The sequence below is a fragment of the Leuciscus leuciscus genome (assembly GCF_965113295.1).
Source record: "Leuciscus leuciscus genome assembly, chromosome: 18".
Lineage (NCBI taxonomy): Eukaryota > Metazoa > Chordata > Actinopteri > Cypriniformes > Leuciscidae > Leuciscus > Leuciscus leuciscus.
The window spans coordinates 18288424-18306811 of record NC_138742.1 but is presented as its reverse complement, the minus strand read 5'-3'; the positions used below and the strand labels follow the sequence as shown (position 1 = coordinate 18306811).

General features: G+C 37.7%; 2 protein-coding genes across 7 annotated transcripts; both read left to right on the top strand.

The window, feature by feature from the left end:
• The first annotated feature begins 21 nt into the window (after positions 1-21).
• ttc34 (tetratricopeptide repeat domain 34) lies at positions 22-10785 on the top strand. Of its 3 annotated transcripts, none has more exons than XM_082145343.1 (9): positions 22-1280; positions 1377-2575; positions 3301-5016; positions 5930-6152; positions 6264-6456; positions 6822-6988; positions 7348-7621; positions 7776-7990; positions 9440-10785. In XM_082145343.1, exons 3-9 carry the CDS (start codon positions 3359-3361, stop codon positions 9974-9976), a joined length of 3267 nt encoding a protein of 1088 aa, XP_082001469.1. In that variant the 5' UTR covers positions 22-1280; positions 1377-2575; positions 3301-3358; the 3' UTR covers positions 9977-10785. The 3 variants fall into 3 exon arrangements, 2 of the variants coding, with proteins under 2 accessions (XP_082001469.1, XP_082001470.1); XM_082145344.1 differs by having other exon boundaries at positions 22-2168; positions 2504-2575; XR_014199776.1 differs by having other exon boundaries at positions 22-2575; positions 7776-9358; positions 9440-9552.
• A 716-nt stretch (positions 10786-11501) lies between these two features.
• Positions 11502-17842, top strand: LOC309480825 (putative oxidoreductase YteT). Of its 4 annotated transcripts, XM_082145488.1 has the most exons (15): positions 11502-11715; positions 11965-12028; positions 12149-12253; positions 12358-12442; positions 12539-12612; positions 12758-12817; positions 14104-14211; positions 14302-14358; positions 14444-14574; positions 15730-15784; positions 15901-15993; positions 16586-16720; positions 16810-16911; positions 17000-17161; positions 17258-17842. In XM_082145488.1, exons 2-15 carry the CDS (start codon positions 12026-12028, stop codon positions 17384-17386), a joined length of 1299 nt encoding a protein of 432 aa, XP_082001614.1. In that variant the 5' UTR covers positions 11502-11715; positions 11965-12025; the 3' UTR covers positions 17387-17842. The 4 variants fall into 4 exon arrangements, with proteins under 4 accessions (XP_082001614.1, XP_082001616.1, XP_082001615.1 ...); XM_082145490.1 differs by lacking the exon at positions 11965-12028 and having other exon boundaries at positions 11502-11710; XM_082145489.1 differs by lacking the exon at positions 11965-12028.
• The last annotated feature ends 546 nt before the right edge of the window (positions 17843-18388 follow it).

The window sequence follows — 18388 nt, the reverse complement described above, 5'->3', positions numbered from 1 at the left end:
AAATAGTTGCTGTGGCCTCTGAACGAGGAATTTCCCCTACTGTGGAGGTTCATCTGACAACTGTTTGAACCACATCAAAAGCATTTTTTTTATTTCATTTTTCCAGGCATGTTTACTACCACAACCTATTTTTTAGTTGTCAGTTCAAAGAAATGTATGTTCTCTGAGAAATGTGAAATGTCACCCCTCAAACCCACTTTGGTGATTCCAAATGACATTATATTTATTCATTATTGTGATTATTAAATAAATGTGAGAATATTTAATTATATTTAGTGTAGGCCTACTGTATGAATTGCCTTGTTAAATGTATTTTTCCCCCCCAAATAGTAAACAGTAATATTTTTTACTAATAAAAAAACCAAAACAATTTATATACAGTATTTTAATGTAAAATGTATTCTTCCCATGTTAAAATTTAAAAAAAAATGTATTGTTCAAAAGGTTCTGTCAAAGTTATGAACAAACATTCCTGCAGTAACATCACATAGTGAATGCAGTCAAACTGATTCGAACCGGTAAGTTACTTGCCTCTTTGAGCAAATCAGTAAAATCATTTTTTGTTTTGTTCTTGACTTAGACTACACTCGCGCTGCATGTTTGTTTTTCTGTGCAGGCCGACATGAAAGCTTAATTGTAATACTTGTTATTTTCCATTATTTTGTGCTACACAGCCCTGTTAGCCTTTTATAAAGTAATATTTCTACTTTGAAGTACTTTGGATGTGTGTTATGATCTGCATACTGACATAACCAGACAGCGCCTGTCAGGCGTTGTCAGAGTTTTGATGACTGGATTATCTTTGAGACATAAAGTTTGCTTAGATAAGAGTTGTGTCATAATGTAATATTATGGTAACGGTGCAGTGAGCGATTTCTGAGAAACGCTGTTGATATTTGAAATTACCAAAACAAACCCACCCCTACCCAAAAACATCATGCTCCTATCTTGACAGCTCCTCCGCCCCCAAATTCACAAACACACTATCCACACGCTCCCCTCTCATGAGTGGACACACCCCTTATTGCTGATTGGCTACAAGTGTGTTTTGGTGCTTGGTCAGATCTACTTTCAACAGCATTTCTCAGAAATCGCTTACTGCACCTTTAACTAACATGCCTTGTGCCGCCTACTATTTCCTCAAGTATTCCTCAAGAGACACGCTCTACAATCAATCATTTGTCAGTGATGAAGAAATCTGACATTTGAATGATGAAGAAAAATAAGGGGGAAAAAAAGACAGTAACATTTTGTTCATGTTTCTGAGTTTTATTTTGTCTGTAAGTATTATAAAGACAGCTTTATAGATAATCAGGTCTTGCTGATGCTTAAGTCCAGTGTTACATGATTTTTCCTGTTTGTCTCTATTTCATCAGGACCTCTCTACTTTTCATCAGGACCACTCTACTGCAGCCTGAGGACCCATTCCCTGAATCTGACCCACCAAAGAGCATTATCGAGATACTATTATAGTTTTTATTAATATTTTGAATTAGTTTTTTATTTTTATATATTTTTATTTGATATAGCCTATACATTTTTTATTTAATCTAGAGTGTTCCATTATCTCTACTATTTTCATTATTTTATGATCTGTTTTATAATTGCTTTTGTCTAATCCTCTTTAACTATCGCAATTTCAGTCTTAATCAAGTTTGTGTATTTTAAAAGTCAATTTAAAAAACATTTTTGTGGACAATTTCGGTGCATAAACAACATGAATAAGCAAAGTTCGTGGGATAATACCCTATTTTTTACAGTCTATGGATAATACCAACGTAGGCTACATAATAAGAACGTTTTCTAGAACGAAATTCTAGAACGTTTGTATAACCAGAACGTTTTCAAAACATAAAAAAAAAAAAAAAAAGTTTTAAACATTCCCTAAGTTTTTGGAAATAAAGGTTCTATAACGTTATGGTTAGGAAATTTTACATTTCTTAGAACACACATTGTTAGTTGATCGTTTCCATAGCAACCAGTGAACACATGCAGAGCGAAGCGTGTTTGCCTAGAGCCAAAGTTTTTGGAATTTAGATGTTACAAAGTCGCGCAACAGGTGACCGAATAAAGACCCTGAAGACTTCATTACATTTTTGCCCTATACGTTGCTAAGATATTAGAAGATAAGTAGTTAATGAAGAAGACTGACGCGTTGTGTCACAGTCGTAAGTAATTATTAGTATGCTTTTCTTACTAGAGAACACACGAGCACCTGCCCAAGCCTATACATTCCTTAACGTTTTACATTTTGTGTTTTCTCTGTGTTAAAGTGTTTTGTTTTTCTTTGTTTCGTCTTCCTATCGTCTTTCGCTTATGGGGTCGGCATATTGAGTTTCAGCAAGATGTTTTTTCGGGACCAAGCTTTTCTTTAACCAGAAAGTCGCATCTTTTGACAGTTATTTTGAAGGGGGGGAAAAGTCTACAAAGATGAATATGTGGTCCATCTAAATAGTGTTTAATATGCGGTACATCTCAGAAAATAATGTTTAACTCGTTTAAGATAAGACAGGAGAAGCCGACCAAAAGTGCGTGGACTGTACCCTCTCTCTCAGACTCTCACAGACACAGAAAGGTCAGTAAATCATCCGCTGATCTCGATATAGTGCCCTGCTCTTTTCAGAACAATTGTAATCTGTTTTGCTTTGGTGTCTTGTTAAAATGTATTGCTTAGAACTGATAATCCATCATTGACTACTGACTTTCATCATTGAAGTTTCAACAATTCATTAGATAGCCAGTGCTTATTCCTAAATTTGTTTAGTGGATATTAGTTCTTCATTTGCTGCTAGTCTCTATCCGAAATAGAACTAGTAATATTTTTAATAAGATTCCTACTTGAACTATAAAGTAGCCTGACTAGCCATTATACCACAAGGAAACAAGTTAAATGGGATAAATGTTAAATGGGATAGATATAGTTACAAGCTACTACTATCTAATAAATAAACTAGTAACGCTGGAAAAGGTACTTGTCACTGGAATACTAGTAATTAGGGAATAAGTACCTGGTACAAATGGACTATTAATAGGTAGCCTAGTGAATATTGGAATAAATAAATACTATTGTCTATGAACAGTTAGTAAAATAGAAAAATATACTTATCACTCTACTTTAAAAAATAAACTAGTAACATAAAAAATATACTAGTTATATTTTAAAAGGAAGAAATTTTAAATCAGCAATTTAGTGTCATTTATTTATTTATGCATATTTATAGTAACTCATTCAATGCATGATATTAATTAGAGCAAGAGAAAGATGCCTTTTAATAATGTGGTTTCAAATTCTTTTCAAAGGTCTTTGAGGACCCTTGTGGAGGAAATGTCCAAATGTAAATAGCATTACAGCTAAGAGATGAATGGCATGCATAAAGGTGCAGCTGAACTGTGCAGAGAGGGGGACAAAATATTGCTCTCTGGAGACCCTGGCAGAGCTGCTGCTCTGTACACCCATGCTTTTGGAAATCATGCAGGATCCACTGTTGGACACATGCGTGGCCTTAACACAGGTTGCTTAGAGGAGGTGATCTCTACTCTGGAGGCCTGGCTTGATGGCGTCTCACATAACTCAATAGAGGGCCTGAGCAAAGGTCTTGTTGCTGTGTTTCTGTCTACATTATGCCCCAATAATATTTCTGCTTCTCTTTATAAAATGGAGTCTGTCCTGCAAGGGACAGGTCATGCCTCGGACGAGATTTTCGCACGTTGTTCCGCTCTTCTAGGGGGAAAACAAATGCCCCAACCTGCGGGTCACACACGGTTAGTTCTGGAGTTAACTAGAGCTCTAGCCTGCTTGCTCTCAGATCCTCAAAATCCCAAAGGTCCTCAGCTTTATCTGCAGGCCTTTAATGGAAATAAATCAGAAACTATTAGACTTGTTAAAGAAAGGCAAACTAAACATTTGGAACTATTAATTAAAGCATTTTACCAGCAAATGTCTCTGAGATATTCCATACTTCATGCTAAGGGGCAGACAGAGAAAGCATTGAGTCCTACACAAGCAAGTGACGACATGGATTCCACCAAAACGGTTGAGTTTTTACTTGCCATTTCACCTAATGACATCCAGGTGAGAGAGCTTCAAGCTGCAGTCTTGTTTTCATCAGGAAAGTTCACAGAAAGTGCAGAAGCTTTGTCGCTGGCCCTTAAACTAGATGAATCACAGACTGAACATGTAATGGCTCCTGAGAAAAGAGCTTGTTTACTGGTGGGCAGAGCAGCTGCTAATTTTTCAGCTGGAGGACGAGCAAGAGAAGTCTGCAAAGACCTGGGTGACGGTTTTGCACTTCATCCAGCGACAGCAAGACAGCAATTCCAGAGCCTTTTCTCAGACAATGGCATAGGGTTGGCTGCCCGTATCCAGCTGCGTCAACAGGCAGAGAAGGGTGTCTTGGAGTTCAGGGATGCAGTTCTCATAAGGCCTGACCTTCGGTCTTCAAAAGGAGTGGAGTTGTTGGATCCCGTTATTGCTCAGCTGCGAGCTCTCTGCCACTTGGAGTCAGATGGAGGAGGTAGGGAACTGCGGGTGCGTCTGGCAGACTGCCTCCTCTTGCGTGGGGAACATAAAGAAGCCCTTTCCATAAGTAGCCAGCTAGCCGCTGCAGCTCCAGCCCAGCAGAGCTACCAGAACACTGTGCAAGTGCTTAGAGGGTTTTCCCGACTCTTCACTGAGGACCATAAAGGTGCTCTGGAAGATTTCCAAGCGGTTATTGAGCATAATACTCCTCACCCACCCAGCTGTGTCCGTGCACTCTGTGGCAGGGGTGTCCTGCGTATGATGGGTGGCTCACACTACCTTACTGCTCTAGATTACGTTACAGCGAGCCGATTACAGCTGCAGGACACCGCTGTAACTGTTCGGTGCCTGGTGCCATGGAACTACCGTGGGTTGCTGTGCACTGTGTTGCTGGAACAGGGAAGGGTTATGCTTGAGGGGACTGAAGAACAAAAAGCTGACTCAAATCCTACAGCAAAACAAGAGCATGAGGAAGGTCACACCAACAACAAACATAGGTACATTTGCATTTTTCAGATGAATGAAACTGAATTGTCTTGCAAAATCTCTCCCTTTGTCTTATATGTACTATTCATACTGTGAATTGTAATATTGTCATGTCTAAATACACTTTGTAGCATTTAAAATTGTTTTAGTTTTTGGTGTTGAATTTTTAATGTATTTAGACAAAATAGAATAGAATCAGCCATTACATGAAAATAATTATCGGCTTATCGGTGTCGATAAGCACTCCTGGAGGGCCACCTGTCTGCAGAGTTTAGCTCCAACCTAACTGACTAGAAGTTTATAGTTGCTGTGTCTCATTTCGAAGGCTGCACCCTCCAGAGGTCACATTTGCAGGTTGCATACATTATGGAGGCTGACCCATTCCAGAAAAGTAACCATTAGATTCCGAGGAAAGAAGTAAATTACAGTAATTTACGTCTCACAAGCAATAACAATCAATTTTAGAATGGTTACTTTTCTGAAATGAGACAGCCTTGGTGACGTATGTTTCCGACATATGCAACCTCCCAAGGGTGCAGTCTACGAAATGAGACACAGCAAAAGATCCTGAAGACCATGATTAGCTGGTTCAGGTGTGTTTCATTTGTGTTGTAGCTGTGTTCATAATTACTGTAAATAAAGCTGTGTATGCTTTCAAATTCGCTCTCGCGGTACTTTGATGTCGTACACCGATCGGACACACTTTAAATCTGCATTGGTCAAATCTGCTAAAGTCATAGCTCTCAGAAAATCATGAGTTTACACATTTTAATTTTCAAGCTATACAAGCATGTGAAGGCTTTTTACAGTTCAGAATCGCTACGGTAATTACGACATGGCCTGAACGCACCTCAAGATCATTGGCCTTCCCGAAACAGGATTTTGGACACCACTGTCTTATTCATTTTCCTGTGCTTCCTTCAGGTCTTCCGTTGGAGTGCACGCTCTTGCTCTTCTACTAATGGAGTTACAGCCCGGTGCCGATGGACCCCAGATTCTCACAGCAGATGCTCTGTACCAGTTGGGTCGTGTTGAGGAGGCTTACCGTCTTCTTCTCAACATTGAGCACACAGCCCCACGCCCACCGATTCTCGCACGTCTTGCAATACTGCAGCTGCATCGAGGCTTCCTCTATGATGCCTATCAGGTGCCAGATTATATTTCTTAGTTTTATCATATTTAAATTATTAAGTATTTTTATGATAATAGTTTATTTATTTTCTGCTTCATATCATGTAATATCTCTGGTGTCTTACAGCTACTGAAAAAGCTGATTAATTCAGGAGACACCAGCTGTCTACGTCCCCTTCTCTCTGTAACATCTTTACAAGACCGAGCACTTCTAGAAAAACATTGTCACACCGCTTCCAAACGTATACTGTGTGGCCAACAAGCAGACAGTGCAATAAGGGAAGCTGTGGCCTATTTGTCCATTGCCATTATGGCTTCAGGTATGTTAAATTCAGACACATGCAGTAATATATTAATTTACATTACAAAATATATATGGTTATTAGGGTCAAATGGAGAGGAAAAAGTGCAAATGCAAAGAGGAATTCACACCTTTGATTGTATCTGATTGACGCAGTTTCTACAAAACAAAAAAAAAAGTTTCCTTTTCAGCTCTGCAATTTTCCTTTACTTTCTTCTGTAATTGATTTCCATTATAATGATCTTGGCTTTTATGTTTCTTGTAACTCTCATAATAACTTACAGCACTTATATTGTAAAGAAAGAGATAAAGGTAACTCAGAACAGAACACTGCTATTTTCTTAATTGAGTTTTTCTTGAGTTCTTCTTCCGATTATTCTTTAGGTGGTGGTGCAATAGATTCCCTGCTGGAGAGAGCAAAATGTTATGCTCTGTTGGGCCAATGGAAGACGGCTATCTTTGACTTCACTGCGATCCTTAAAGAGCACCCAGACCATGTGCAGGCTTTGTGTGGAAGAGGATTCACGTATCTTATGCTGAACCAGCAGAAGGTGTGGTAGCAAAAACAAAGACCTCCTCCGGGTTCATGATTCAATAACACATTACAATAAGGTTAACGCATAGTAAATGCAATAGTAATAACTTTGAATAATCTTGGTTAATGTTAACTTCTACATATACTAATACATTTTCAGACATTTTAATTTATATTTATACATATGACATTATTTATATAAAAAATAACTTAAATGCTGTAAACTGTAATGCATTATTTAATGTATATGTCAAGTTGAACTTAATTGTAAAGTGTTACCAATATTTCAAGATCAGTGGCTGAAATAACAGACACTTAAAGTAATATTTCCTACATGCTTGTAAACTGACACTATTAATATCAATAATTCACCAGGAATGCACACTAGACATACTAGTTGCCCTTCGGTGTGGTGCTGAGGAGGTCACTCAGAGCATGCTGTCACTTAAAGAAAAAGCAAAGAGACTGGTCAGTGAATGGTTAGGTCAGCACTGTCGCAGCAGCCTGTCAGAGACTCTGTTGGCTAACCCTGTACCCTGCCGGGAGGAGCTCCTCCGAGAGGCCTTTTTGATTGGTGGAGCACTAATGAACACTGACTGCAGGGAACCCAGGTGGCACCTCCTGTACATAGATACACTATTTGCAAAAGGTAAGGGAGCAGTATACAACATAAAAGAGTCAAGTATGTCGGCCAGTAGGTTGTTTATTCCACATCAAATGTGTTAGACAAATTAAAAATATATACATTATGTCTATGTAAAATGTGTTTTATAAAGTTGGCGTTTGAAACTATGTTTTTAAAGGGGAGGTGAATGCTGCAGGAGCGCACCTGAAGCAGGTGTTTGGTCAAGAGCCTCGAGATGTCGCTGCTAAGGCCAGGTGGGGTGTCGTGAAGGCCTGGCAGCAGAAATACAAAGTGGCAACCAACTATTTGAGTGTGGTGGCTGAGAAAGATCCAGCAACTCTAGACTTTCTAATCAGTCTCATGCAGTCAGCTCAAAGAAAACGCTTGGCACAGGTAATCACTAGTCATGTGTTTGTGTGTGAACCTGGTATTCCCTTCGTTATGGGGAATAAATGTCCCCACAAGGATAGTAATACCAGTAAGTTTGACCTTATGGGGACATTTGTTTTGGTCCCTATGAGGAAAACAGCTTATAAATCATACTAAATTAAGTGTTTTGAAAATCTAAAAATGCAGAAAGTTTTCTGTGATGGGTAGGTTTAGCATAGTGTAGTGTAGTTTGTACAGTATAAAACATGGAAACCAGTGTGTGTGTGCGCGCGCATGTGTGTGTGTGTGTGTGTGTGTGTGTGTGTGTGTGTCAATGTAAAACCATGGGAACTTATTCAAACACAGGAAACAGAACTAAAACACATGCAAAAACCACCCAAAGATACAGATAACCATTACAGTTAAATTGCACATAAATGACTCATTTTATTCTTGAAAACGGAAATGATATTGTTATTGTGCAGCACTGGGGCCTATACCATGAAGCCGGTTTAGGTGACTAACCACATATGTTTAGTTTGCACCAACCCTGGGTTTTAGGCACCATGAAAGTGGTTTGGCTTTTAGCAGTGTTCATCGCCATAGTGACTAACACTCCACGGCTAAACTGGTCCGGGGCAGGTTATGTTCCAGGTAAGAGGTTGCAAACCGAACTTGGACCAATCAGCTGTGAGCAAACTGACACATGTCTGATGCGATAAAGTCACTCCACCTGTTTCTACTCCAAATTAAAGGTCACTACATAGCAAATGATTTTTAAAGACAAAATCGTCTGGCTTTTAGTAACGCTTATTTAGAATAATAATTTTGTATGATTTGGATGTTATTTATGTAATTATTAATAGATCACACATGTACAATTTTAGTTTAGCAATTATTACGTTTAAAGGAATAAATATATAAAAGGTAATATAAATACGCTTTAGAATCAATAGATAAAGCTACAAAATGACTACATGTGAACTTAAATGTTCAATTCTCTCTAACTTCACAACTTTTACTTGCACTGATATAGCAAGACTTTTTCTTTTAGTTGTTGTGTTTCAAAGACAGCTATTTTCTTCTTGCTGTGTAAATTTGTTTAAATTCCTAATGTTTTTCAATCTCGTAATATTCTGCAGAAGAGAGAAGTGAATCGCAGTTTCACTCTTTCTCAGCATGTGATTGGCTGTTCGCTACTGATGTCACACCTAAACTCCTAAACTCAGGATCAGATCCTGAGTTGACAGAGAAAGTTGATGATCAGCATCATGGTACTAACAAAGCCTGGTTGGACTTGTTTTGTCAACTCGAAACTAATCCTGTAACCCTGAGTTTGTTCCACTACCATCATGGTATAGGGCCCTGGCCTTGTTCACAGCCCTAGTACAAGTACTGTTTCTGTTCTTTTTCAATTTTCTCTTCTGTATTGATGACCTTACAGTGTCTCATAAAATGATTCTGTGCTTCCAGACAGCATCCCAGCAGGCTGCCATTGTGTCTGAAAGTGGCCAGTGGGAGCTCGCTTTAGCCCTCCTCACGCTAGCAGTGCGAGCGGTCAGTGAGATGAAGCTTCAGTACCTCAGGCAGCGTGCAGCCTGCCTGGCCCACCTGGGCCTCCACGACAGGGCTGTGTCTGACTTGAATAAGGTCATTCTGGGCCACAATGCAGATGGCAGTGAGGAGCCAAAGGTTTGGGCAGAGGACCTTTGCCGCCGAGGCCGTAGTCTGCTATTGTGTTCCCGTGAAGAGTCTGGCTTACAGGACATTTCTCAAGCCCTGGATCTGCATGAGGGACAGGCACTGCTGTGTGTGGAGGCTGGTCTGGGAACACAACGCCTTGCTGAAAAGTTCCTGCGCTTTGCCCTTCAGAACTACGGAGAGCAGAAACTTGACAAAGCTTGGCTTCTGACAGAGACCGGGCTTAAAGTGGACAGTGGCCACGTAGAACTGCGCAGACTGAGGGCTAGAATAAAACGAGAAGTCTCTGGTCCGTGTACTGTCCACTAGAGATGAAACATGCTCGAGATGTTTAATTGTGAACTGATGGTGACAGAATGGCTCATGTCTTTATATTGATTTGTTTAATCAGGCAAACATTATGGCAAGCATTTTTATAGGGTTTTGTCAAAATGTAACATTTGGTGTAGTCTTGTCAGACATGTATACTACTGTTTTTTGGGGCAGTATGATTTTTATGAAATGAATTAATTTATTTAGCAGGGAGTGACAGTAAATACATTTACAATGTTCCAACACAAATAACATTCAAATAAATGCTTTTCTTTTGAACTTTCTATTCATCAAAGAATCCAGATTTTTTTTGTCTTCAGTGTCTTCAGAAATCATTCTAATATGCTAATTTGCTGCAAAGACAGTCTACTCAAGTTGAGTCATTATCGCTTTCTTGTCTTTCTTGGAAGAGATTCCACCCATCTGTCTCTCACCTCTCTGTACCTCTCTCGAATGATGACTCCCACCACCACTGTCTCGTCAGCAAATTTTATAAAGTGGCTGCTAGGTGTCTAGTGACACACTTGTGGGTGAGTTGTGAACAGTTAAGAGCTAAAATAAATCCAGTATATGGCATAGACAGAGAGTACAAAATAAATGTGCAGTTTTTGTTAAATTATTGCACCTTTTGAGTGTGAATGGATTTTATTAAAAACTAAATTAAAAGTCACTATACATCACAGATTCGGAGAGCTGTGTGTATCACTACGTCCACAAGAGGGAGTACTGCCTCAGGTGAACTTGATGCAAGACCCCACATCTCTTACATCAGTGGTTCTCAATCCTGGTCCTGGGGAACCACACAGCTCTGCACATTTATATGTCTCCTTTATCTGACACACCCAGTTCAGTTCATAGAGCTCTTTCCTAACGAGATGATGATCTGAATCAGGTGTGTTAAATGAGGGAGACATACAAACTGTGCAGAGCTGTGGGTCCCCAGGACCAGGATTGAGAACCACTGTCTTACATAAAACCGATACATTCATCCAGTTCACAAATGAACAAAGTGAAGTAATGACATGGACTGAAAAAGAAGTGGAAAAAAACCTCTAGTATCAGATATGCATTTCCTGAAAAACAGTACTTACAATAATATTTTAAAGAATATTTTAAGAACATATAAACACAGATTTGGTTCGAGGGAGAAAAGGAGAAATGCGAAATGAAATAAGAAAGAATAAATTGGACAGAACAACATAAATCAATGCAAATAGAGGTTAAAAACTTTGACCCGACTCAAATAATCCGTTTATTCGTTCATTTAGCATTACTACATAAACATCAACATTTTTCTCAAGAGTTCAGTATATCGGTCTGTTCCTGACATAACTGGATTGTTACAAAGACTCATAACATAGGCCACGAACCGTGTACCGAAAGTGCTCTTAGGGTGTTTTTGTTGTAATTTTAGGCCAGGATGTTCTTAAAATTGTATGTGTTCCGTTGAAAAATATTACGTGGTACATTGCATGTTCTTTCGAGCGTTGCTCTTGCGTCATTTGAACGTCATCGCTCAAACGTAAACAAGGAAGTAACAAATCCATTGTGAATGAGCCGAGCTCTAGTCCAGACGCTGTCAGCCTAAACTGTCTTTGTATTTTGTTTTACATATATTCATTTATGTAACCACAGGCGAAGTTTGTATATTCATACACGTAATCAAGCACATATATGATCGTAATCCGATTAAGGACCAAGACGTCCGTTGTGAGGCGCTGAGAGCTCGATGTAAGGTAACGCATGAAAACACGAAGGCCGTCCCTTATTTCTTCAGATAATATCACAAAGCGTTTGATCTGTTTACAAAAGATAAGTTCACTTTAAAGTCTCTGCCATTCAGATTCACAGTCTATTGTTTGTCTCTGCAAAGATTTGACTTCTCAATCCCATGCAAAAATGCCTCTTTGGACAATAATTTACTGCAGTTTGGTAACCAGTATCTAACCTATCATAAAGTCACTGTACTTTATAACCCTGTGAAGTTAAAGGGAGACAAACCTATAAAGCAAAGTCCCAACCACAGATCAGTCTTAGGAATTTTGCATGGTAAGATGTCAAATGCTATGTAATATACAGATCAAATTATGTACTGCTTATTTGGTTGTAGGAAGAATGAAACTATGAAACTTAAAAAAACATTAAGTCTATATGTTGTTAAATCTGCAGGGATCTGCTATAATGCCATCGCCTGTGGATGTTATCGTGGTTGGAGCTGGTAACAGAGGAGAAAATTATTCAGACTATGCTGTGATTTATCCTGACCGCATGCGGGTATTATTTGTGTTTTAATCTCATATCGACAGTCAGCAACTCTGTTATTTCATCACAACCAGAAAAAAAATAAAATAACCATGACTATAACTGTTTCCTCATAGGTAGTAGGAATTGCTGACCCCAGAGATTTTGCTCGAAAGAAGCTTCAGGCACATCACAAAGTAGCTGATCAAAACACTTTTAATGGTACGTCCAGCTTTGTTTCCCAGCTTTATGTTACAATAAAAGTGATGGATGTGTTTTTTTTTTTTTTGGAAGTACATTTGTTTGCTTTTTACATAGATTGGCGTTCTATAGTAGAGAGAGAGAAATTTGCAGATGCTGTATTGATCTGCACTCCCGATCGTCTTCACAAGGTTCGTTTGGTCAATAGAGTTTTTTTTTAAATCAGCATGGTGTGCTTAGCTATTTTTTACTCGTTAATGAATTACATAACTTGCGCTTCAAGTTGTCTGCTTTATATGGGTTCAGTGAGTGTCCAATCATTGTTTTGTTCTTCAGGACCCTGCTGTGGCTTTAGCTAAGAAAGGCTACCATGTATTGCTGGAGAAACCAATGGCTGTAAGTGTATTTTTGCCAAAAGGCTCCATGACTGATTCATTCAAAACGGCTTATTCATTCAGGAAAGAAGCAAGTGACTGACTTTATGAATGGGTCATTGAATCATTCACTCAACCGATTCTTTCCAAACACAAATTCATTCATGAATGAAATACCACTGTGTGTTGCTCGGAGATGCACAACGGTTCTGCCGTGGCTTTGTTTAGAACTATTTTCGTTGGCGAGATAGAGCAAAAAAAGACAATATTGTATCTAAAATGTGAGAAATTTTATGTTATCTTCTTGTTTATTGAACTGTTGTATAAAGTCAATATCACATTTGCAATTGTGCTGATATTCAGGAAAACAGCATTCTTGCTCGTGTAAACTATTCATTTAAAAAAAACAGTAAAACTCAGTAAGGGGCATTATTTTGCCCAAAGCCATCCATCAATTTCTACCCTGCATACCGGTAACGTAAGGATGGAAATTATCCACAACCATGGGTCTATATAGGCAATAGTGTGCATTTTTGAGGAATGTATGGGTGTGCATGCAGCCTGGGGCCCCTGGTAGTTAAATGCCCAGGGCCTCTGATTGGGTTAATTGTCCATGACGACATTATGATATTTTTTTTGGACGGGATCTGTTGATTGATTTAAAAATTAAAATGTATTTCATACACTATATACATTATTTGAATACACCTCTTCTAGTATGAGTTTTTAATTTCTGAATTAAATTAAAATTCATTTTGATATTTTTGGGGGGTATAAAGTAGAAAAATGGTACAACTGTCCTGCTATCATCATGAAGAAAAAAAAACTATTATCATAGTTTATAATATAATATAATATTATACTATATTATTATTATTAAGTAGTTTTGTCATAAACTTTTATTTATTTTTTGTATTTAAAAAATATATATTTTAATTAGTTTAGGCTGTAAAATGTCATGTAACAAGACCCCCCCCCCCCCCCCATTTCTTTTTAAAAAATAAATAATTCACAATATTTGCAAAAAAAAGTACTGTGAAATATACGAGGAAAATGTATTGATGTTACACCACATTACATTTTTTAGAATCGCTAAATTTAAACTTCTCAAATAGTGTATTAGGTTTTCAAAAAGGCATATTAAACCACCATTAATAAAAAGTGCATAAACAAGATTTTTTACTCTCTTACTATATTTCATTGACACAAACCTCTGTGGTATTGTTCGTAATTTGTATATCATTTTACTTTGTTATTAAATAAACTATTAATATTTGTATGATTATTTTATTATTTATATTATATTAGGTTACAGAGGAGGACTGCACAGAGATTGTAGAGACTTGCATTCAGAGTGGTGTCATGCTCACAGTGTGCCATGTTCTCCGATACGACCCTGTGATCCACAAAATAAAAGTAGTTACACTTTCCTTTAAATCCTAATAAACAATCATATTGGCTCTCAGGCACAAGACAACATGTACTTTTTTTTCTTCTTTAATTCAGGTGTTGATTGACAGCGGAGTGATAGGAGATGTCATCCACATTCAACATTTTGAACCGGTAGGTTGTGTTTAAATAAACTTGCAGTGTGCGTGTGCGTGTGCTGCGTGCGGTTGTGTTGTGTCAGCCCTGTCTTCTCTGATAGGTGGGGTTCTATCATTTTGCTCACTCCTTTGTCAGAGGGAACTGGAGAAACGAGGCAGAAAGCTCTTTTGCTCTGTTAGCCAAATCCTGCCATGATTTGGATCTGATTCATCATTGGGCTGGCGGACGAAGGTACGCTTAATCTAACATGACTTGCGCACGTGCACTGCTGAGCTGAAGACAAAGTAATAGTGAATTGGTAGAAAGAATGTATGGAATGTCTTATCTTCTTTTATCAGTGTTTCTCTATATGTTCAAACTGATTGCATGGGATGGGTCTTTTTTAACCTCATGTTAGTGGGTCACTAATATAGAAAAGGCTCTCAAGGTTTAGCTCTATATTTTTGCTTCTGCCTTTTTTTTTACACTTCTTTCCGCAAAACATAATTTTTCCAGCTTCTTCGTGTATCAATATTCATGATGTTTTAAGGTAGATCTTAAAGGGATACTCCACTTTTTTTGGAAATAGGCTCATTTTACAACTCCCCCAGAGTTAAACAGTTGAGTTTGACCGTTTTCGAATCCATTTAGCCGAACTCCGGGTCTGGGGGTCCCACTTTTAGCATAGCTTAGCATAATGAATTGAACCGGACAAGACCATTAGCATCTCTCTCAAAAAAATGAACAAAGTGTTTCGATATTTTTCCTATTTAAAACTTGACTCTTCTGTAGTTACATCGTGTACTAAGACCGACGGAAAATGAAAAGTTGTGATTTTCTAGGCTGATATGGCTAGGAACTATACTCTCATTCCTGCGTAATATTCAAGAAACTTTGCTGCAGTACCATGAGTGAAGCAGGCGTAATGATATGACGCAGCGCATGCCGCCTGATAATAGGCTACTGAGCTGGGGACTATTATCAGGCGCTGCGTCATATCATTACGCCTGCTGCACTCATGGTACGGCAGCAAAGTTTCTTGATTATTACGCAGGAATGAGAGTATAGTTCCTAGCCATATCAGCCTAGAAAATCACAACTTTTCATTTTCCGTCGGTCTTAGTACACGATGTAACTACAGAAGAGTCAAGTTTTAAATAGGAAAAATATCGAAACTCTTTGTTCATTTTTTTGAGAGAGATGCTAATGGTCTTGTCCGGTTCAATTCATTATGCTAAAAGTGGGACCCCCAGACCCGGAGATCGGCTGAATGGATCCGAAAACGGTAAAACTCAACTGTTTAACTCTGGGGGAGTTGTAAAATGAGCCTATTTCCCAAAAAAGTGGAGTATCCCTTTAAGGTTTAGATGGTTTTGAAATAATAGTTTTGGGGATTTTATTTTACAGGTGTTTAAAAGTTTCATCATTTGGGTCGCTTAGCCACTTCACAAAAGAGAACAAGGTTGGACTTTTTATTATTATGTGTTGTTATTTTTATGTATTTTTTACTATTAAATGAAAAACATCGCCATTGTGAGATTTCTAAAAATATATATAATTATTTCTCAATTTTCCTAGCCAGCAAAGGCTGCAAATCGCTGTTTAGACTGTCCTGTAGAGGGGGATTGTGCGTACTCTGCAAAGAAAATCTACCTGGATCGAGTGAAAAGAGTAATGTGTTTATGTACACTACCATTCCAAAGTTTGGGGTCAGTAAGATTTTTTTTAAAGAAATGAGTCCTTTGATTCAGCATGGACACATTAAATTGCTCAAAAGTGATAGTAAGGACTTTTATAATGTAACAAATGATTTATTTGTCAAATATATGTTGTTCTTTTAAACTTTCCATTTATCAAAGAATCCTGAAAAACATGCATTACAGTTTTTACAAAAATATTAACCGTTTTCAACTGTGATTATAATAAGAGATGTTTCTTGAGCAGAAAATCAGCATATTAGAATGATTTCTGAAGGATCATGTGACACTGAAGACTGGAGTAATGATGCTGAAAATTCAGCTTTGCCATCCCAGGAATAAATTACATTTTAAATTGTAATAATATTTCACAATATTATTACTATTTTAACTGTATTTCTGAACAAATAAATGCAGACTTTGTGAACATATAATACTTCCTTTAAAACCATTAAAATATCTTACCAACTCCAAAACTTTATTTACTCTGCTTTTTGAAGCTTATAATCATATGATGCATATAACACAAAATGAACATTTACTTTATTTATTTATGTTATTATCAGGGGAATGATGGCTGGCCGGTTTCAGTAATTTGCCGCAGCTCGGTTCCTGATATTGAATCTGTGACTGAAGCCCTCAGAACAGGACCTTATGGCCGCTGTGTCTACGAATGTGACAATGATGTGTGCTCAAACCAGGTTGGTGAATCTCATACAGTTTATGCTTGTAACGATGTTTCCTATCATTAACAAAGAATATTGTTTTATTGTTAAATCATTTATTGCAGGTAGTGACCATGGAATTTGAAGGAGGCTTGACTGCCGCATTCACCATGGTAGCATTTACAGAGGAAATATGTAAACGCAGAACATCTATCCATGGAAGTAAGGTGGGACTTCCTGCTCAGTTGTGTCAATATTCCAACACTTTGAAGACTGTAAGGGGGTTTAACACCTGTTTGTTTATTCTCTCACAAGGGGGAACTGTCCTATGATGGACATGAGATCAAAGTGTTCGACTTCCTCACTAATAGGACCACAAAGCACACCGCCGACTTGAGAGTTCCAGGTAACTTTGGTAAAGGAGGTCACGGCTCTGCAGATTATCACCTGATCGACTCCTTCATTGCAGCTGTGATGGTAAGACGATAGATCTGTAAGATCATTTTCTCTGTATTTGTTGTAGAATCTTGAGTAATTTGATCACTCCCAATGTTTCTCTCTTTCTCAATACAGAATAAGGACCCAACTCTGATCAGGTCAGGTCCTAAGGAGACATTAGCAAGTCATAAACTAGTGTTTGCGGCTGAACGTGCCCGTTTGGAAAACAGAGTTATGAACCCATGTGATGGTGAGAGCAGATAAATGTAAATGAGAGAACCAAATCTCCACATTGTCGACTTCTTTTATATTCCACTACAAGTTCACATTTTCTTTGTCGTTCTAGACGTCACTTATATTATTTTGTGATTCATTCAATGATTTTAGAAATAGACCAAATGTGCTTTTTTTAACGTAATCATGTCTGTTTTATTTAGAAGATTTATAAAACAGTACTTGTTGAATAACATTTCTTGCATTTTATGCACCTTAAAGATACCCGTATTTATTCATGTAAAACCTAATGTTTCATATTAAAATGTATTCAAACTAATCATGTGGAATTATGAATGACCTAAATAAAAAGAATCATATTTTGGCCATTTTGTTCAGTTTGCATGGAATTTTTATTTTATTTTATTGTTTTAACAGCCATTCAAAACTTGAGAAAACAAAATATGGATTTTACAGAATCAATGGCAATTAAAGTGCAAATCTTCATGTTCTGTGTATCTTTCAGTGGTTTCCTCCAATAATGGTCTTCTGTGTTTGTACAAGAACAAAAGATGCATAATCATTTTTGGTCATGTAGTGATGAAATAAAAAGTTAATATTTCGTAATTCAAAACATTTAGCATCATATTTTAAAACAATGGCAATGACAAATAATCATTGAAATACATTGAAATGTAAACACTGGTGGTGTGATAGTGAAATTGTCTATAGTTATATAAGAAACGGTCACTATATGTAAATAGTTTTAGACTGAGGAGAGGTGTAGTGTCACAGTGAGTTGGAGGGTGTCGTAACCTTGCAGTCTGTCCACACAGTTCCCAACCTTGTTAGTTTGGTGACTTTGTGGGCAGGTTATCTCACTTGAACAGATTACAAGAGCATTGCATTTGACGTTCACAAAGGTAAAAAACCTTTATGACTGTCTTTATGAACACCACGTACCACCTTTAAAAATGCTCTGTAAATAGGGACATTATGACTGTTTTACAAAACATTTAGTTTTCTTACAAAAATCATGGCTTTAAATATGGG